Consider the following 22204-nt stretch of genomic DNA (forward strand, 5'->3'; position numbering starts at 1 on the left):
AAACGTTTAATTATATTTTAATGTGTTGAAAGTTGTTCCATCAATTGTGTGAATGTTCAACGTTCAGTTGTCCAAACACTAGACATTTTTGGAAATATTCCATTTGATATTCATTTAGTTTTTGTTGACGACCTAGGCTAGTTATCAGATTCACGGTGGTAGGCAAGTCTGTTATCCTAAAACAAATTGACGCTCAAACCAATCATAACCTGCCTGATCGCCCAATCTCTGCTTTAATAATTCCTTTTCTTTATACAATACTATTAAAAATGCTGTTTTATACCCCCATGAGTCATTCATTTGTTATGTGCCGTGTTGAATGACATTTGTGATCGTGGTCTTATCCATGACCATGATTGTTCTTGGCAAATTTTTCTACATAAGTTGCTTGCCATTGCTTTCTTCTGGGCAACGTCTTTACAAGACAGGTGACCCCGGTCGTTATCAATACTCTTCAGAGATTGTTTGCCTGGCGTCAGTGGTTGCATAAACCCTGGACTTGTGATATGCACCAACTGCTCATACGACTATCCACTATCTGCTCCCATGGCTTCAAGTGACCCTGATTTGGGGGGGGGGGGGGCTAAGCAGGTGCTACACCTTGGCCAAGAGTGACCCGCAGGCTAGTGGAGGGAAGGAGCTCCTTTAGCAAGACATATCTCCACTCCGCCACTCTGCCCCCATGAATAGGAGTGGGAGAATGAAGCATATTTCATGACAATGCTGAAGATGCTCAACAGGTCGAGCAGCACTTGTTGAGACATAAACAGAATTAACAATTCAGTTCGATGACTGTGGGGAGCCATTAAACTGACACATTAATTCTGGTTTTCTTTCCATAACTGCTCCTTGATCTGCTGACTTTTTAAACATTCTTAGTTCTGTTTTTAATTTATATTTTAGAATTCCAAAGCCCATTTTTCTGCTTTAAAAAAAACACAAAATTGGTCTGTTTACTAAGTACATAAAAAGTTAATGTTTCCAAAACTTTGAATACAGGTGATCAAAATACAAATTCTGGCATAGTCATCCCCAAAGGGTGCTGGATTTTGGATTTGTGACCTGTAGAAAATTGTTCAGAGGAAGGTATATTGAGAACACTGTGTTTCTTTTGTCTAGGGTACAGCAAGTATGTATTTCAAGAGATTTTATTTAAGTAATTCCTTAATGGAATATCATCCCAGGACAATTATGTGAGTTTTCTTTTTACCTCTTGGTTGATTAGATTGCTTTGTTGCCAAATGTAAAAAATGTGTTTGCTTAATGTTTTATGCTATTATTGCAGTCCTGTTTACTTTACACATTTTATCTTTAGGAAAGATGTTCTAATGTTATAAAAATGTAACATTAATAAATTGCTGAGCTTACAGGATTATTAGTCACAGTCTTGTCAACGGTATAAATGTGTCTTTTAATGAAACTAAATTTAAATGACTACTTTGAAGTGTGAGACAATTGTGACTGTTTGCACTTAGGGAGGACCAACCAGGGTGTGGCACTGAGTTGTGCGGTGCATCAGAGGGATCTGGGAAAACAGATCCATAATGCCTTGAAAGTGGCATCACAGGTAGATAGGGTCATAAAGAAAGCTTTTGGCACTTTGGCCTTCATAAATCAAAGTTGTGAGCACAGGAGTTGTGATGTTATGTGTTGATACTGGTGAGGCCTAATCTGTGCAATTTTGGTCACCTGTGTACAGGAAAGATATAAATAAGATTGAAAGAGTGCAGAGAAAATTTACAAGAATGTCGCCGGGACTTAAATTTGACTTTATTCCCTAGAACATAGAAGTTTGAGGAAGATTTAATAGAGTTAAATGCAAGCAGCTTTTTTTTACTGAGGTTGAGTGAGACTACAACTAGAGATCATGGGTTAAGGGTGAAGGGTTAACTGTTTGAGGGGAACTGGAGGGGGAATGACTTTACTCAGTGCGGAATGAGCTGCCAGTGGAAGTGGTGGATGCGGGCTTAACTTAAAAGGAGGAATTTGGATTGGTACATGGGTGGGAGGGATATTGTTCGGGTGCAGGCTAATGGGGTTTGGCAGATAAATGGACTAGATGGGCTGAAGTGTTCTGTGACTCTTATAAAGTCATACTGGTTCTTGTTTTGTAACAATATTGTTGGCTCAGAATTGACCATCTTAATCTTGTGTGAAACAATATCTGGGACCTGAATATCAAGCATAGGTGATAGGTGAATAAACAATGTGCACAGTAGTGTTTCCAGGTGGATTTGCTAAAGCTGCACGTTACAGATACTAGAAATGGATCAGAAATGCTCACATTTTGCAGGAGGAATAGTTGCTCCTGGAGCAAGAACTGGAGAGAGTGGTCACCTTTGAAACCAGAGAAACAATACAGAAGAAGAAGGGATAATGGTCAGGTTGAGGGTAGAAGAAGAGGTCCTGTATCAACAATGGAAACAAATACAGTAGATCTTGCTTAATTTGGCCATCAGTTAATTAGGACAGCTACTTAGTTGGGACAGCTCTTAACGAGCAAAAACTAATTTGAGGAAATAGTTGGCATTCACTTAGTTTATTTGTGACACTATGCCACTTAATTAGGACAGGAGACTATGGCCAAGCAGTTTCTAATTAGTGTCGGTATTGTGCACTTGACTCGCCATCGGACACTACACCATGCTTAGAGTGAATGGTTTTTAAATGGCATCAATTGCAAGCGTTTGTGTTCAAAAAGCAGAGATTTTTGTCAATGATAGATCACAAGAAATGAGCAGTAAGACAGTGCAGAACTGTTTTGCTCACTGCAGTTTCAAGCATTCAGCCTTGACATGAGAGAAGCGGCCATTAGTTAAAATGAAACAATTTCACTACTTCAGTAAGTTAGGAACTATGAAGAATCTGAAGGTAATCAACAATCACCTAGAATGTTACAATGAAAATGAATTTTTGGAGGATGCAACACCAACACCATTGTATGAAGGCAGTCCGTTATCCACACTAGATATTTGTGCTGATTTTGTTCATTTACAGTCAATCAAAAGAACATGGCAGGTGAATTCCCCTGTCAATAACTAGCAGGAACTAATACAGTTTTATAGTATAATAATAGAATTGATAGTGATCTAATCTGTTTTGTATTTCATTTAAATACTGTTACGTACCCTGTAACTGGGTGTCTAACCAGCAGAGAAAGAAGAATTCGTTGGAGTCTGGTGGTACCAAACTAAAGGTGTTTATTAATAAAAATAAGCAAAACCATATCAATAATGCAAATATACATATAAAACAAGTTAGCAGTAATAAACCTAAAAGTGTAGGAATAATAATAATCAATAATAAACAAGCTCTATCGATGTCTAGGGGTAAATAAATTGTCATAGAAAAATATAAAGTTCAGCTCAGTTCATGAGTGCTGATGTAGATATAGCTGTTGTATTGTAATCGTTGGAGAGAGAGAACATGCGAGATGTAACAGCTACAGTCAGGAAAACCTTCCTTTGCTTTCTTAATCTGTTGTATCGGTGTGGTCATTCAGTTATGACCTCTCCGTCCTTCTGCTAGACCGTTCTTCTGTGGTGGACTCTTCACTCTAGCATGAGTGGACACACACACAAGTCCCCACCGGCCCAGCTTTAACACTGATAACCTTTATGACCAACCTCCTGATTCGGTCTTCGAAGCCCCCACCTTTCTTGTGGGTTCCAACACTCAATCAGTGTCCACTGGTGTGTCTGGAGGGTGTCTCTCCAGACCTGTCTTTTATCCCTACTCACGGGGACTCAGCTATCCATCACTCCTGAATGACTGTGTCCATCAAATAAGGCCACTCCTTCAGTCCACTGAGGAATGTTTATGAGCAAACTATTGTCCTTGCAGCGAAACAGTAAATAATTCAAAAAGGAGTCACAATACGGTTAATCAGCAATTTCCTCCTCTCTCTTATCTGTCGCTGATGTTCTTGCTTGTTTTTCCGTCTCTCTTTCTCATGGTCAGTATAGCAACAGTAATAGTTCGTGTTTCTCAGGAGGGGAATGGTTAACTCTGTACCCCATTGTCCATCAGGTCTATTCATCATTCATAACAATACATAAATTGTTACTCAGTTAAATTGTAGTTAGTCTTTTTTTTAAAAAAAAACCTTTTTTTAAACCTTTTTAACATTGGTTAATTGGGGAAGCAGCTTAACTGGGCCCCTGAAATATACTGGTCCTGATGTGTCCCAATTAACTGGAATCAACTATACATGATAATTGTAGGTTGCTGAATCTTATAACTTGTAGTAAGGGAAATAATAAGGAGAAAACAATGGCAACTCAGTTGAGAAGTGATCTGTTGGTAATATTGATTTGATGCCAGGAGTAGGTTTATTCCTTCAAATTAAAGCATGAGTTTCATGGATTTTGTGAAAAGTAAATTCAGCAGCTTTGCAAAAGGAAAGTTTGAAAGTTTTGATTTATGGTAAATTAAGGATTGAGTTAAACTGAATATTAAAAGCACAAAAACAAGCCCAACCAGGGCAGAAATGTACAAACCTTAGTTAGTAGTATGAGAGGCAGCAATTGAAATCCTGGGACAATATGCAAACTCTGGGTAGGGGTCCTGATGAAGGGTCTCAGCTTAGTCAACTACTTATTCCTCTCCACAGATGCTGTATAACCTGCTGAGTTTTTAAAGAGAATCCCAATGGTAACAGGCTCTTCTGACCAAATGTGCTGTGTTGCCCAATTACACCCATGGTGACCAGTTCACTGCTAACCACTCTGTATGTCTTTGGAATGTGGGAGGAAATCAGTACACCCGGAGTAAGCCCACGTGGTCACTGGGGTAAAGTACATATTCCTTGTAGAAAGTGGTGGGAAATAAACCCGGGATACTGGTAATAGTGTGCTATTCATTATGCTTCTGTGCTGCCCCGGCTACGGTAGAGTTCCTGCAGCATTTTATGTGTTGTTCTGGATAGGAGGTCCCAGCAGCCAACATCAGGACATAGCTAGGTAACAATTTAAACTGTGATTATAAGTGCATTTACAGGAGCTCCAAGCCCTACACCACCAAGTTCAGGAACAGTTATAACCCCTCAGTCATCAGACTCTTGAACCAGAGAGGATAACTTCACGCACCACAACACTGGACTGTTTCCACAACCCATGGACTCTGCCTTTCTCTCTTTTTCATATTGTCGTGTGTGGTTTTTCATTGATTCTATTGTGTTTCTTTCTATTTATTATGAATGTCTACAAGAAAATTAATCTCTGGATAGTATATGACGTGTACTTTGATAATAAATTTACTTTGAATTTTGAAAGAAAACATTTCTTGTCTTGCTTTTGAGTAATGTGATGAGTGGTCAGGTGTTCTGAAATTATGAGGAAAGGGAGTTTGCAGGGCTCTGGGAAAGACCGGGGAAATGGGATTGAATGTGTTTCTCTGCAAGGGACTAGCATGGACTTGATGATCAGAAAGACTTTCAATCCCATAAAAATATGTTAGAAGTAGAAAATTAGATAATTACATATTTGATTTTAAAAAAAGATGAATGCCCATGTGCATAGGGAGTAAGCAAGAAACGTGATTGGATGAAGGGCTCAGGTTCAGAGAAAGGGCTACCACGGTAGCGTAGCGGTTAGTGCGATGCTGTTGCAGCTCAGAGTTCAAAGTTCCAGCATTCTCTGACAAGTTTGTACATTCCTTCTCCTGAGCACGTGTTTCCTCTGGGTGCTCTGGTTTCCTTCCGCAGTCCACAAGACCTACCTGTTAGTAGGTTAATTGGTCATTGTAAATTATCCCATGATTAGGGTGGGGTTAAATCCATGGGTTTGCTGGGCAGCATGGCACAATACAGCTAGCTGTTCCATGCTGTATTTCTGTAGTTTAAAAACAAACCCAAAAATCAGGAACTGATGGGTCAAGTGTATATCTGTTGTGTTGGAATCTTTGAAATGTTGTTATTTGGAAAATTGTTAATTTGAAATCTCCTTTACTAAAGCCTCTTTTTTCTCTCTCATTTTGATGCAGGTTAACAAGTGTATATTTAGCTTGTAAAGTGGATGAATTTAATGTCTCCAGTTCACAGTTTGTTGCTAATCTGTGGGAAAGTCCTGCTGCCCAAGAGAAGGCTCTGGAACAAATCCTTGAATATGAACTGCTGCTAATTCAGCAGCTGAACTTTCATCTTATTATCCACAACCCATTTCGACCTTTTGAGGGATTTCTTATAGATCTAAAGGTACCATAACATCTCTGACTGGAATTTTGGTAATTCGGATTGATTTTCACCCAGCTGGAAGTTTGAAACAATCTCTTTATCATTGTACATCTAAAACAATCTATTACCTTATGTGGAGTGATGAGTTGGGTTTGGCACAGCTGTGAGAAAATCTGCATTCTAATACTCCAGGTTATTGTTGCATGCAAGATTTAGCTGCATTCTGGTTTCATCAGATTTCCAACTACAGTCATGGTTGAAAAGGTTCTGTAATGACCAAAAAAAGTGAAATGATGGAGGCCAAAGCAATCTAGGTGAAGTTACAAGGAATGCTTAATTGTTAATGGAAGTTTAGCTTGCCGTTTTATTATCAATTTATGCATTTAGTCACACAAAAGATCCAACTTCAGTGCCCTGTCATTATAAATTAAACAAAGTATCATGAGATTACAAGATTAATTTCCTATATTTGAGAAATGAATCATTTTTCTTTATCCTTCCATCATATATTAAATAAGTAGTTCAAAAAGGAGAAACAAATAGGGAGGTAGTGCACATGGGTTCATTGTCCATTCAGAAATCTGATGGCAGAGGGGAAGGAGCTGTTCCTGAAATGTTGAGTGTGTGTCTTCAGGCTCTTGTACCTCCTCCTTGATGGTAGCAGTGAAAAGAGGGCGTGTCCTGTGTGATTGGGGGTCCTTAATGATGGATACTGATATTTTGCAGCATTGCCTTTTGAAGATGTCCTGGATGGTGGGGGGGGGGGGTGCTATTGCCCATGTTGGCGCTGTCTGTATTTGACACCTTCTGCAGCTTTTTCTGATCCTGTGCATTCACCCTTCCATATCAGTCTGTGATGCAGTGAGTTAGAATGCTCTTCACGGTACATCTGTAGGAATTTGTGAGAGTCTTTAGTGTCATACCAAGTCTCCTTAAGTTCCTAATGAAATATAGCCACTGTCATGCCTTCTTTGTAATTGCATCAGTATTTTGGGCCCATGATCGATTTTTAAAGATATTGAAACCCAGGAACTTGAAACTGCTCACCTTTTCCACTGCTGATCCCCTGATGAGGACTTACAGTATGTGTGTTCTCTCAACTTCTTCCTGAAGTCTGCAATTAATTCCTTGGTCCACATCACCCAGGGCATGCTGTCTTTTCATTGTTATCATAAAGGAGGAGGTACAGAAGCCTGAAGGCACACACTCAGCGATTCAGGAACAGCTTCTTCCCCTCTGCCATCCAATTCCTAAACGGGCATTGATCCCATGAACATAACCTCACTTTTTAAATTTTTTTTGTTGTTTTTCTACTAATATTTTTAAATTTAACTAATATACATATTTACTGTAATTCATTTATTTTTCTATATTATCTTGTATTGCATTGTATTGCCTCCACTAAGTTAACAAATTTCATGACATGCTAGTGATACTAAACCTGATTCTGATTCTGAAGTTGAGTGCAAGGTTGTGACACTACTCAACCAGTTGATCTATCTCACTCCTGAATTCCTCCATATCACCACCTGAAATTCTCCCAACAATAGCAAATTTATAGAGGGCGTTTGAGCTGTGCCTAGCCACACAGTCATGGGTGTAAAGAGGTAGGCTAAACACTCGACACTGTGGTGCCCAAGTGATAATTGTCAGCAAGGGGGAGAAGTTGTTTTGATTCGTACAGACTGGTCTCCAGGAAAGGAAGTCCAGGATCCTTTTGCAGAGGAAGTTGCAGAGTACCAGGTTTTGGAGCTTGTTGATTAGGACTGATGGTAGGATTATGTTGAACGCTGAGCTGTAGTCAGTAAACAGTAGTCTGAGGTACTGTAACTATTACTATTGTCCAGGTGGTCCAAGGCCAAGTGGAGAACAAGGGAGAATGCATCCTCAGTAGATCTATTGTGGGGATAGGCAAATTGCAGAAAGTCCAGTTCCTTGTTTAGTCAGGAGTTGATTCTGGCCATGACCGACTAAAGCACTTCATTATAGTAGATGTGAGTGCAACTGGGCGATAGTCATTGAAACAGCTCAGCCTACTCTTCTTGGCACTGGTATGATTGTTACCCTTTTGAAGCAGGTGGAACACCCTCCTGGAGTAGTGAGTGATTGAAGATGTCCTTGAACAGTACAACCAGTTAAGGCTGATTTATACTGGTGTGTTGCATCTATGCCGTAGGTACCGCGTACCCTATGCCGTAGGGTGACATGCACCTCGCCAAAAAATTAACTTGCGCGTTGCGGCGACACAGACTGCAACAACTGTGATTGATCCGCTTGGTAGCATCGCATTTCTTCCTACACATTTCCGGTTGCTTCTTCTCCGCCATGTCTGTACACCGATGTGAAATAAATGAACCAAATCGTCAAATCTACCTGCCAGCATGCGAAAATGTTTGAAGTGCATTTCCTCGTCCATGTCTCTTACAAAGAAACTCAACAAAGTGGCATTGAAACCCCACCGCCGGTTAGCGTTTTGGTGCACACCAACACATGCTTGCTACGGTGTAGAGTGATGCAGAAGTGAAAATCAGGGCTCCGGCGTAGGCTGCGGTGTAGCCCGTACGCACAAGTATCAATCAGCCTTTAGTTGGAACATGTTTTCTGTGCCCTACCAGATACACCATCAGGCTCTGACATATTGTTTTAGATTTGCCTCTAAATAATTATCTTTTATAGAGCTGCACGTTTAATGCTTGCTGGCAGTTTGTTCAGCTGAAGAGACAAATATAGTGTGCCCAAAGGTAGCTGCTTTCAGCTAACTCTAATCCTGGTTAAGATGGCACTATGGAGCACGTGCATCAGCTCACTGGTAGTACAAAGGGCAAGAAATTTGACTGAAAACATCACTTAAAAAAAACATTTCTGAGTAAATTGTGTTAAATTTTTGCTGCAAGCAGTGCGGGGCGAATGATGCCAAGGCGAGTTCAGGGGATGAGCTGGGCTGGTGTGTTGCAGAATCCATGAAGATGGAGTGGCAAGAAGTTGGGAAATTGGAGTTCTGATGCCTGTACAATTGGTCTGGGTGCAAGGTTGGATTGCTTGGGTCAAGGAGCTGATTTAAAGAGGTTGAGAGTGGCTTTGGGCTGGGCAATGAAATCTGAGTACGGAGCGAGTCGCGGTGTGGTCTAGCCTTTGAGCCTATTGCAAAAGCTGGGTCCTTGTGTGAGGCATGATTCACTATTTAGACAATTTAAGTGCCGGCATAGATTGGACGCAAAAGTCGATTTTGCTTGCTCTCCGCAATGGTCATTCCACCTCTCCACGGCGCTGAGGCTATGAAGATTGCCCTGGCTGTTGTGCTTCATGCCTACCAATATGATGAACTGATAAGTGAGGGTTTGGGCCTACTTGGGCTGCTCCTGGGTTTGAATCTGAGGACCCAGTTTGGTTCAGAATGTTGTTGCTCACTTCAGTTGCTTGCACGACTTGTGTTTTTTTTCCTCTCGTGTACCAGGTGTTGGTCTTTTATTTTTCTTTTTTAAATTGGGTTCTTTTGGGTTTCTTGCTTTGTGGCTACCTGTAAGCAAACAAGGTTGTATAATTTATACATTCTTTGATAATAAATGTACCGGTACTTTGAATCTTTGCATCTTGAATCCTTTTGTGATTAGCTGCAGTGTCTCCACCTGATGGGCACTGTTGTTACTGCACAAGTATTTCATGCTATAGTTTTGCCAGAAACATAATTGATATGAAGCCTGTTTCCTGGCACAATAAACACCTGGATTGTTTTCCCAAAGTTTGCATACCTTAGTTTTAATGCCTTTACTATTCTGGAATAATATTTCACCTGGGTTCTTGGTCCATTTTGTGTTCTCAATTGTTACCTCTAAATGACATACAATATATAAAGTTGCTAAGGTGCTATTGATTTCAAATCATGAAGAAACTCATATTTTCACAAGTGGTGTTTTGGATTGTAGTTGTGTGACAGAATAATGCTCTTCAATCCACCCCCATGAGGTTAATATACTACAGAAAATCCCATAGATCATTTCATTATCATCAGATTTCACAGAAATAAATTCCTAATTTGAACAGTTTTGTTGCTAGTATACAATTGCATAAATAGGATAAAGGTTTTAAAAAAGGTTCTACATAGCATTGGAGTGGGATAGGAACAGACAAGATAGGAAAGCGTTTAATTGGAGTAAGGGGAAATATGAAGCAATCAGGCAGGATCTTGGAAGCATAGTTTACGAACAGATGTTCTCAGGGAAACATACAGCTGAAATGTGGCAGATGATCAGGGGATATTTGCGTGGCGTTCTACATATGTACGTTCCAATGAGAGGGGAAGGGTGGTAGAGTACAAGAACTATGGTGTAAAAAGGCTGTTGAAAATCTAGTCAAGAAGAAAAGAATACAAAAGATTCAAAAAAACTAGGTACTGATAGAGATCTAAAAGATTATAAGGAGCTTAAGAATGAAATTAGGAGAGCCAGAAGGGGCCATGAGAAGGCCTTGGCAAGCAGGATTAAAGAAAACACCAAGGCATTCTACAAGTATGTGAAGAGCAAGAGGATAAGATGTGAGAGAATAGGACTAATCAAGTGTGACGGTGGAAAAGTGTGTATGGAACCGGAGGAGATAGCAGAGGTACTTAATGAATACTTTGCTTCAGTATTCACTACGGAAAAGGATCTTGGCGATTGTAGGAATGATTTACAGTGGTTTGAAAAGCTTGAGCTTATAGACATTAGGAAAGAGGATGTGCTGGAGCTTTTGGAAAGCATCAAGTTGGATAGGTCTCCGGGACTAGACAGGATGTACTGTGGGAGGCAAGGGAGGAGATTGCTGAATCATTGGCAATGGTCTTTGCATCATCAATGGGGCTGGGAGAGGTTCTAGAGGATTGGAGGGTTGCAGATGTTGTTCCCTTATTCAAAAAAGGGAGTAGAGATGGCCCAGGAAATTATAGACCAATGAGTCTTACTTCAGTGGTTAGTAAGTTGATGGAAAATATCCTGAGAGGCAGGATTTATGGAGAACGTAATATGATTAAGAATAGTCAGCATGGCTTTGTCAAAGGCAGATCATGCCTTACGAGCCTAATTGAACTTTTTTGAGGATGTGACTAAACACATTGATGAAGGTAGATGTAGTGTGTATGAATTTCAGCAAAGCATTTGATAAGGTACCCCATGCAAGGTTTATTGAGAAAATAAGGAGGCATGGGATCCAAGGGGACCTTGCTTTGTGGATCCAGAATTGGCTTGCCTACAGAAGGCAAAGAGTGGTTGTAGACGGATCATATTCTGCATGGAGGTCTGTGACCAGTGGAGTGCCTCAGAGATCTGTTCTGGGACCCCTACTCTTCATGATTTTTATAAATGACCTGGATGAGGAAGTGGAGGGATGGATTAGTAAATTTGCTGATGACACAAAGGTTGGGGGTGTTGTGGATAGTGTGGAGGGCAGTCAGAGGTTACAGTGGGACATTGATAGGATGCAAAACTGGACTGAGAAGCGGCAGATGGAGTTTAACCCAGATAAGTGTAAGGTGGTTCATTTTGGTAGGTCAGATATGATAGCAGAATATAGTATTAATGGTAAGACTCTTGGCAGTGTGGAGGATCAGAGGGATCTTGAGGTCGGAATCCATAGGACTCTCAAAGCTGCTGCGCAGGTTGACTCTGGTTAAGAAGGCAAACAGTTCATTGGTCTTCATCAACTGTGGGATTGAGTTTAACAGCCGAGAGTTAATGTTAGAGCTATATAGGACCCTGGTCAGACCCAACTTGGAGTACTGTGGTCAGTTCCATTCTCAAATGCTATTTATTAATTTTAAATTCTTACATTTTGAACATAATTACTTACACAGCATCTGGAAATGTGAAGTGTTAACCAATTCATAGATTTAGACTAAAGGCTGATTTGTACTTGTGTGTACGGGCTATGCCGTAGCCCTGATTTTCACTTCTGCATCGCTCTACGCCATAGCAAGCATGCGTTGGTGTGCACCAAAACGCTTGTTGGCGGTGGGGTTTCTATGCCACTGTGTTGAGTTTCTTCGTGAGAGACATGGACGAGGAAATGCATTTTAAACGCTTTTGCATGTTGGCAGGTAGATTTGACAATTTGGTTCATCTATTTCGTATAGCCTACAAAGATGGCAGAGAAGAAGCAACCGGAAATGCGTAGGAGGAAGTGTGATGCTACCAAGTGGACCAATCACAGTTGTTGCGGTCTGCGTTGCTGCGACGCGTGAGTAACTTTTCTGGAGAGGTGCGCGTCACCCTACGGTGTAGGGTATAGCATAGGTACGGCGTAGGGTATGTGATACCTATGACGTAGATGCAATGCACAAGTATAAATCAGCCTTAACTGGATTTATATAGTTCCCAGTGTGTATATTGGAAAAATTGAAATGGATGGAGGAACTTGGGGTAACTTCAAGTTACATGGGTGGGGGGGGGGGGGGAGGAGGAAGAGGGTTATAATACATTCCTCAAACAGTGTGTTATGTTTTTTTCCCCTGTAGTGAGAAGCTGTTATCTCTGTGTCAAGGAGCACATAATGGGGGGGGGGGGGGGTGGGAAGAAGTGTTTATTACTTTTGTTTTCCCACATCAATGTGAGAGTGAATTTTTGTGAAATACCCTGATGGGAGATGCCTGTATACGTTTGCAAAAAAAAATTTGATTAGTTTTCAGCTCAGAATATTAATTTTCTTAATCAGAATTGCACTAATGAAAAAGGAAGTTGTGGATGTGCATTTCTTGAGACAATTACTTTCTTACACTTTTTTTCTTCTAGGCCCGGGACTCAGGACTTGAGAATCCAGAAGTTTTGCGAAAAACAGCAGATGAATTTCTCAGCAGAGAAATGATAACTGACGCTGGACTTCTGTTTCCACCATCACAGATAGCATTAGCAGCCATCCATTTCAGCGCCTCCAGAGTTGGTATTAATATAGATAGGTACTTGTCACCTTTAATTTTCAAGTGTCCTGCTACTTTAAAAGCTAGTTTTGTGCAATTTATTAAATGGTTATAGACTAACATAGAGCTTATGATGGCAAAGGGGAACTATGTTTCTGTACTATGTGACATGTGGACATTGGGCACAACGGTAGCACAACACATTTACAGCTCAGAGTTCGGAGTTCAATTCCGGTGCTGTTCTGTAAGGAGTCTTTGTACGTTCTCCTTGTAGAATGCAAGTGTTTTACCTGGGTGCTCCAGTTTCCTCCCAGTCCAAAGGTGTACTGGGTAGGTTAATTGGTCATTGTAAGTTGTCTTGTTGATTAGATTAGGGTCAATTGGGTTTGTTGGGGATTGCTGGGGCGGCATGGCTTGAAGGTCCTATTCCATGCTGTATTGCTAAAATAAAATTAAAAGATAAGATCTTAAAGACCATAAGATGTACAGTAGGAGCCCATCAAGTCATGGTCTGCCATTCGATCTTGGCTGATTTATTGTCACTCTCAACCCTATTCTCCAGCCTTCTCTCTGTAGTCGTGACTAACCAAAAATCTAAGGTTGTGCTTTTTTTTTTGGAAAGTAAATATGAGATAATTGGACAGGAAAAATATTAACAATGGACTATAATCCAATGAGAACTGCAAGCCAGACAATAAGTGGTTAAGAATATCTTTAAAATGAGATTAAGTTGTACGGAAAACAGAAAGTTAATTATCAGTGCCACTCAAAATTCAAAAGCAAATTCATCCTTGGATGGAGTTGGTGTGTGTTTTTAAAACCTGGAAGATGTTTAAGTTAATAATAAGTTGGAGATATCATGCAGAATTATATAGTTATAAAACTCCTGTTCCATTGGTGCTTAATAATTGAGAATGACAAACCTAGGTTGTTTATTTTCTTTTGAGATACAGTGCAGAACAGGCCCTTCCAGTTCTTCAAGCCGACCGCCCAGAAACCCCAGATTTAACCCTAGCCTAATCACGGGACAATTTACAATGACCAATTAACCACCTTTGGACTGTGGGACGAAACTGGAGCACCTGGCAAATATTCATACATTCCATGGGGAGGACATACAAACTCCTTAAAGATGACAGCAGGATTGAACTCCAAATTCCAATACCCCAAGCTGTAATATTGTCGCGCTAACAACTACACTACTGTGGTACCCAAGTTTCAACAGATGACTTTGGCAATGTATAAGCCTGGAGATAGGAAAGCTAAGAGCTGTGTGTGGAGCATATAAATTTAAGAGTTGGGGTTCCTCCATTATAATGTAGTTGGTTTTTGAGTAGCACTTTTCTGAATTAATATAGGAGACTACTTTGTACCATGTGATTGTGATATGCTCTAGGATAGAGCAGTTACAATATGAACAGAGTTTACGATGCTCAAGTTGAAATAGTTCAGGTGAATTTTTTTTAAGGAATTATAATTTTAGTAAGTATGGAAGATTGAGGTATATGGTTAATGTTATATTTTTTGCGTGAGTAACCTTAAAAATTATTTTAGGTTACATTTTTAAGTCAGTAATATTATTGCAGTTGCTATTCTGTTGGAGTTGAGAAGTTATCTGTCTTTAATGCGTTCAAGATAATTTAACTGCTGCTTGTTGTGATTTTGTTTTTGGTGCTTCAGTTACTTGATGGAATGCCTAATGTTAAAGGATAAAAAAGAATGCCTGTCAAAACTGGTTGAAGCAATCCGGTGTAAGTAATCTTGTAATATTATGATCTATTGAAATGGTTCTTTTTTCCTGTAATGATTCTGATCAAATGTATATAAATTGTGTCTTGTGATGGCTTTCTCTTAAGTTCAGATAAATTACAACAAGAGTTTGGGCATCACAGTAGTGTAGTGTGAAGCTACGACAGCTGAGTTCTGAGTTCAATTCTAGTGTCCTTTGTAAGCAAGTTTATGCGTTCCTTTCCATGTGCGCTGGGGTTTTGTCCGGGTGTACCAGTTTCCTCCCACAGTCCAAAGACGTACTGGTTAGTAGGTTAATTCGTCATTGTGAACTGTCCTGTAGTTAGTCTCGGGTTAAATAGGTGGGCTACTGGGTGGTGGGGCTCATGGGCTAGAAGGACCTGTTCTGTGTTGTAACTCTAAATAAATATTTTTAAAAATTGTATAATGCTGGAAATTTCAGCCCATTAATTCTCAACTCTAACTAGTCAAATAAGTATCATATTACTCCCCTTATTCCTCTTTTCCTGGCAAATGTTTAATTCTGTATTATAATGAACTTGTGGGCAACGGTTCAGCAATAGTTTATGGTAGAGAATTCCATGTTTTAGCCATCATTAGTTTGAACTTGTAATTTCTAATAATCTTTTATTGTCATAAACTATATCTTTAAAGATTAGCTTTATTTGTCACGTGTATATCAAAACATACAGGGAAATGTGCCTTTTTGTGTCAGCGATCAACACAGTCCAAGGTGTGCTCGGGGCAGCCCGAAAGTGTCTCCGATTCTTCTGGTGCCAACATAGCATGCTCACAACTTACTAACCCTAACCCTTATGAGTTTGAACTGTGGGTGGAAACCGAAGCACCCGGAGGAAATAAACACAGTCATGGGGAGAAACTCTTTATAGACAACAGCAGGAATTGAACTCTGATCTTACTGCTGGTGCTGTAAAGCAATACGCTAACCGCTATGCTACTGTGCCATTACTGTTTACCTCACAGTAACTTCATAGTTTTCCAACTCCTATTTCCTAACTTTCTTAATTGTGATGGAGTTATTCCAATTTCTCAAGCCTGAGGCCAGTTTTGAGTGGGACTCGAAGTCTGTACTGACTTCTTGAAGACCAAGTTGCCTTGTGTTTCCCTTAAGTTGAAGGAACTTGTTGACTTAAGTGTCCACCTGGGTCCTGTTCAGGCTTAATTGTCATTCAACCATAAATGAATACCCATGAATAGCCTTATGACCAAGGTGCAAAAACAGTACTAACAGTCACACATAGCACAAGGCACACGTAACACGAATGATTACAATAGTAGTAAACGTAACAGTCACAAAATAGAATAATAATATAGCCCAAGTCCCCGAGTGCCATCTTCTATAGATTGATGGTGCATTGGGTGTTGTTGGCAAAAGGAAGCTTGCAGCAGTCCGATCATCATGAACGAGTACAGCAGCAAATGCAATCCAGCTTCTCTTCCACTGAGTGAACACCAGAGAGCAGCACTGATGGGAGTGGCTGTGTATAGATAATTACACTGCAAAGGAAAAGTCCTTCCTACAAAAATAAAATAATTAAAAAAAAATGAATTGGAAGTGAAACAAAAATCATCTGTCTCCTATAAATAATTTTAAATTATTAAAAAGCATTCTAGCCTATTTAAAAGAAAACACTTGCCATCATCCACATCACAGTTTTAAGAACTTCAGTGAAATAAATGGGCTAAAGGAATCTTGCAACAGATTTCCACCAGTTTGTGCTCCACTGCAGTGAAGCATGGCAACAGACTCATGGTAGGAATCTTTCAGCATTGTCTCCAGATCACAACTGTAACCTGAGTTGGATACAGTTCAAGATTTTATACATGCTTTTGTATTCTGTTTGACTAACTGACTCCCTTTTTAAGTGTTGCGTGAAATACCCTCACACCAGTTTCCTTTCTGTAGTTTCCCTATTCTTTGCAGAGTATTTTACCTCGTATGTTTTTGCATTGAATTGCATCCAGCTGTCATGTTGGTTTTTCTACAACCTGCAATTTTCCCCATTCCTTGTAACCATAATTTGTTTCCAGAATCCAAATTGGTTCTTTCCTGCCATTAGTGTAATTGTTAAATATAAGCAACCACAATCAACGTTTCCTCTGATCTTTTTTTTATAGATGCGCAGACCAACCATTGCTCTGAACAAGAAATTTTTACACAGCCTGAAAACTCTGCAGTTCTTTAAATTATTTTTTTGTGTGCTCTGAATATTTAGACAGTTTTGGCATTTAGCTGGCCGGTGGTTTATTAACAATGAGCTCCCGACTTCCATTCTGTATTTATTGTTAGAACTTGTAACAAGATTGTAAGTTGAAACACTGACAACGTTGAAGCTCTAAAATGTTTCAAAGTAAAGGTTGTGTTATGTTCATTATATAGAAAATTTATAGATTATATTCATTAACTGATAATTACAGGATATTTTAGCATAGATTTCAAAATTGTTAGCATAATTTCAAAATTAAATTAGCATATAAAAGAAAATTCCAGCATCGTGGCAACAAAGGGAACATTTCGGTTACTGCGTGACCATGCACCCACACAGCTTAGATGGAACAGTGACCACAATACAGCTCTTGCTGGAAATAATCCTTGAAGTTTTTGTTTAATATTAGTACTGTAGTTTCCTTACTGCACAATAATATGGCCACATTCCCTTCAGTTTTGTGTGTTATGGTACAGATCTTTGGTACTAAGGAAATATTTTGATAGATCTTACCTGCTGCATTTTGCCTTAAGTTACGATGCTTTATATCTTAATCTTAATACCTGTAGATTTAATTTGCCATGTAGATTTTGACTCTAAAGCTTGAGGTATTAACCTTAGTACATGATAAATAAATGCTAATTAGGTATAAAGACCTTGGTGAAGAAGTGTGATCCTCCAAAACTGGAAGACGTTAATCTTCTGAAACAGAAACTCGAGCATTTTCACAGTTTGGACCTTGGTGTCAGCACAAATTCGTAAGTATTATTTTACTATTGATGAAAAAAAGTTTATCATTTAATTGTGCTTTTAATCATTTCAGGTCAATTGAAATTTTGTGTGTTACTTATGAAACCCCACTGGTTTCCTTGGCTGCATAAATCTAGGAAAGACGCACTCCGGTCCCGCCAACCTGTGAGATTGAGATAGCCCTCCTACCCTGCCGGTTCTCTTCAGTGTCTTCTCTTTTCATCTCCTGCCGAACACAGGATCCAGCTCACATTCCAAAGCACCTAATATCTCTAACCACAACCCAAACACGGCTTCTACAGAAAGACTATTATGTTAGCAGTGAAACCTTTCCCAGCATGTTACACTTGTGTCACAGATCTCTGTATGGTACTTTGACCTGTCAACTGAAATTCAACGGTTAATTCAGATAGTGACAGGACAAAGCATTATTACCTTGTTTTCTCGCAATTGTAATATTAAAAACAGGGCTGTATTAAAAAAAACACAAAACTAAGAAGGTGAAATCTGGACCTAAGTACTGAATAAGAGTTGTAATGCACTGACTGCTAAACTACTGAAGGTGAGGAATTTAGCCATTCCGGTTCTTTGCTACTACTCAATGGGAAATCTGCATTATTATGTTTAAATAAAACAATACTTCTAGGATTCTGGTCATGCTAAAGCACAGAAACAGTCCCTCTGGCCCATATCGTCTGTAGTGAACTATTATTCTGCCTAGTCCCATTGACCTGCACCTGGGCCATTACTCTCCACACCCCTCCCATCCATATACTTATCCTAACTTCTCTTAAGTGCTGAAATCAAACCCGTATCCCTCACTTCCACGGGCAGCTCCTTTCATACTGTTACTATCACTGCACTCAGCTTCATAAATAAGGTGGCACATAATACAATGAAAGTGGATTAGCATCCACACCAGAGAATAAACTCAGTTTGCATTCTGAAGTCCTGGCAGATTTGAAGTTGGTGTTCCCTGCTAAATAATCTATTAGAACACTACTGTGTCCCCTAATTGGATTGATAGGATACAAGAAAAAAAAACCCCTGTTTTCAGGAACCATCTTCCAGTCTTATTTCTCTGCGATATAATAAGTACCATTTCACATTCAGTATCTGTTCTTTTTTTGATTTCATGTCCTCCCTCTAATTCTTACTGACCTATTAAACTAGAATGATCTACTCCTGAAACCCTTACTGAAAAACCTTCACCTAGGCAGCTGAAGATACTGAATAAGGAAAAAAAATAGTGTTGTAACTGGCCAGATATATAAAAGGGACTGTTTTGCTTAAAATGGCTCTTAGTTATTAGCCTTTACTTTGTAAGAGGATGGAGGTGAATTAGACTCATTATTTCGCCATATGTATGCTGGGCTGTGGATCTGCTTCCTTAGTGTGGCAGAGCTAGAAACTTCAGTATGTTTTTAAAATACCTAATCAAACATTTGAAGAACTATAGACAGTGGGCCAAAAACTGGGCATTGGGATTAACAAACCATCTTACAGATGTTTTTAACACAGAGTTAGTCTCCTTTCTATGTTGTTAGTTTATTTATTTATTGGAATGCAGTGTGGAGTGGGCGATACTGGCCCTTCAAGCTGTGCAGCGCAGCACCTCCCAGTTTCAAACCTAGCCTAATCATGGGACAATTACAATGACCAACCAACCAGTACGTCTTTGGACAGTGGGAAGAAACCCACCTGGTCATGGGAGTGCATATAAACTCCTTATGGGTGGTGGCGGAGAGTTTCTTATTCTTTATGTATTCTGCACCAATAAATATCAATCCAACTGTGTGCCTTTGTTGAAAACAGAAAGAAGAGGAAAGGATATGAGGAAGATGGAACTATTTCCAAAAAAGCAAAAATGGAAGAAGTGAGTATTAGTTTTTCATAATTGGTTTTTATACCCTGTGACACTTTATTAGGAACAGGAGTGGAACCCATTCACTGCAGCCCATCCACTTCGAGGTTTGATGTTATGTGCATTCTGAGGTTCTCTTCCACACTGTGTGGTTATTTGAATTATAGTTGCCTTTTTGTCAACTTGAACCAGTCTGGCCATTCTCCACACCCTCTCAATAACAACGCATTTTTGCTCATTTGAACCACTGCTCATGGGCCGTTTTTATTTTTGTTTTTTGCACCATTTTTTCTAAACTCTAGGGATTGTTGTGCCTGAAAATCCTAGAAGATCAGCACTTTCTGAGACACTGAATCCACTGTGTCTGGCACCAACAATCATTCCACGGCCAAAGTCACTTCTGTTCCACCGTTTAATTACGGCTAATCTGATTTTCCTCTCAGCTCCAGTCTCTTGCTTTCTCCCTGAATCCCTTCATGTCCTGACCAGTCAAGAACCTATCAACCTCTGCCTTAAATATACATAAAGACATTGCATCCGCAGCTGCCTGTGGCAAAGAATTCCAGACTCACTGCTCTCTTGCTAAAGAAATTCCTCCTCAACTCTGTTCTAAAAGGACACCGCTCTATTCTGAGGCTGTCCAGTTTTGGATTCTCCCAGTATCGGAAGCATCCTCTCCACATCCACTTTTTCAAGGCCTTTCATCAAATTCTTCCCCATTCTGATTTTTGGTCTGAGCAACACCTGAACCTCTTTACCATGTCTGCATGCTTTTATACATTGAGTTGTCACATCATTGGCTGGTTAGATATTTGCATTAACCATATAACAATTACAGCACAGAAACAGGGCATCTTGGCCCTTCTAGTCCGTGCCGAACGCTTATTCTCACCTAGTCCCACTGACACGCACTCAGCCCATAACCCTCCATTCCTTTCCTGTCCATATACCTATCCAATTTTACTTTAAATGACAATACCAAACCTGCCTCTACCACTTCTGCTGGAAGTTCGTTCTACACAGCTACCACTCTGAGTAAAGAAATTCCCCCTCGTGTGACCCTTAAACTTTTGCCCCCTAACTCTCAACTCATGTCTTGTTTGAATCTCCCCTACGCTCAATGGAAAAAGCCTATCCACGTCAACTCTAGCCCCCTCATAATTTTAAATACCTCTATCAAGTCCCCCCTTAACCTTCTATGCTCCAAAGAATAAAGACCTAACTTGTTCAACCTTTCCCTGTAACTTGGGTGCTGAAACCCAGGTAACATTCTAGTAAATCTCTGTACTCTCTATTTTGTTGACATCTTTCCTATAATTCGGTAACCAGCACTGTACACAATACTCCAAATTCGGCCTTACCAGTGCCTTGTACAATTTTAACATTACATCCCAACTCCTATACTCAATGCTCTGATTTATACAGGTCAGCATACCAAAAGCTTTCTTCACCACCCTATCCACATGAGATTCCATCTTCAGGGAACTATGCACCATTATTCCTAGATCACTCTGTTCTACTGCATTCTTCAATGCCCTACCATTTACCATGTATGTCCTATTTGGATTATTCCTACCAAAATGTAGCACCTCACACTTATCAGCATTAAACTCCATCTGCCATCGTTCAGCCCACTCTTCTAACTGGCCTAAATCTCTCTGCAAGCTTTGAAAACCTGCTTCATTATCAACAACGCCACCTTAGTATCATCTGCATACTTACTAATCCAATTTACCACCCCATCATCCAGATCATATATAAAAACAAGAGAAGTACCTGATAAAGGGCTACTGAGTGCATATGGAATAAAATTTAATTGTTGGAATTTCTCAAAGACTAAAGCATCATTTGTGGAAAGGAAATAAATTAGTATTTCAGATTTCTGATACTTGATGATAATTGGGACTTTTGAATTCTGATGACAGGTGATTCTCCTGAGATGATAACTCCACACTTGCTGTCTGACCTCAGCATTTCCAGGCTTTTCAGTTTTATAAATCTGGACTCTGCATTTTCACTTCTGTTTTCTGTATTTGCTATTCTGAACCTTGCACTCCTTTTCTATTCCATTAATTCTGACTAAAAACTTTCAATATCTTTTGCATTGGTTTTTTATTGTCTGGTATTCTTTTTATTTTTTTTAAAGGAGGAATGGAGTGATGATGATCTCATTGATGCACTATAAACACCCCCTGGCATGCATTTTGAAATTACACATGGAGGAGCAGATACAGTGATTCTCTAACTTGTACAATCAACTTTCAAAATAAGCACAAAGATGATTGGAGATGCATCTTTGGATGGAAGAACCTTAAACTCAATGATTTGAAAGACTAACTCAAGGCTGCATATCACAACGATTTTCAGGTCTATTTTTATAAATACAAACTATTTGGAAAATCTGAAATCGAAAGGAAGTCTCTACAATGCTGAAGCTGCTTGTTTGTTGTTTTCATTCCTGGTATTTAAAATCAAATTTGTATCTAAATAATGAATTTACATCTTTGTCATTTATATTTCCAAGAGAAAGAATTGAAAATAAAAGCTTTATAACAGTT

General features: G+C 39.6%; 1 protein-coding gene across 5 annotated transcripts in view; it reads left to right on the plus strand.

Moving 5' to 3' along the window:
- ccnh (cyclin H) overlaps positions 1-22204 on the plus strand; it is a 28894-nt gene extending 6690 nt beyond the window's left edge. For 4 of the 5 annotated variants that reach the window (XM_073066990.1, XM_073066996.1, XM_073066993.1 and 1 more), the window contains 7 exons: positions 1120-1193; positions 5983-6193; positions 12931-13094; positions 14736-14806; positions 17679-17790; positions 19598-19658; positions 21793-22204. In XM_073066990.1, coding sequence (XP_072923091.1) covers positions 1120-1193; positions 5983-6193; positions 12931-13094; positions 14736-14806; positions 17679-17790; positions 19598-19658; positions 21793-21831 — 732 coding nt within the window. In that variant the 3' untranslated portion in view covers positions 21832-22204. The remainder of the gene's footprint in view (positions 1-1119; positions 1194-5982; positions 6194-12930; positions 13095-14735; positions 14807-17678; positions 17791-19597; positions 19659-21792) is intronic. The other variant, XR_012101539.1, reaches the window with a different exon arrangement.

This window comes from Hemitrygon akajei, chromosome 2 (assembly GCF_048418815.1).
Source record: "Hemitrygon akajei chromosome 2, sHemAka1.3, whole genome shotgun sequence".
Lineage (NCBI taxonomy): Eukaryota > Metazoa > Chordata > Chondrichthyes > Myliobatiformes > Dasyatidae > Hemitrygon > Hemitrygon akajei.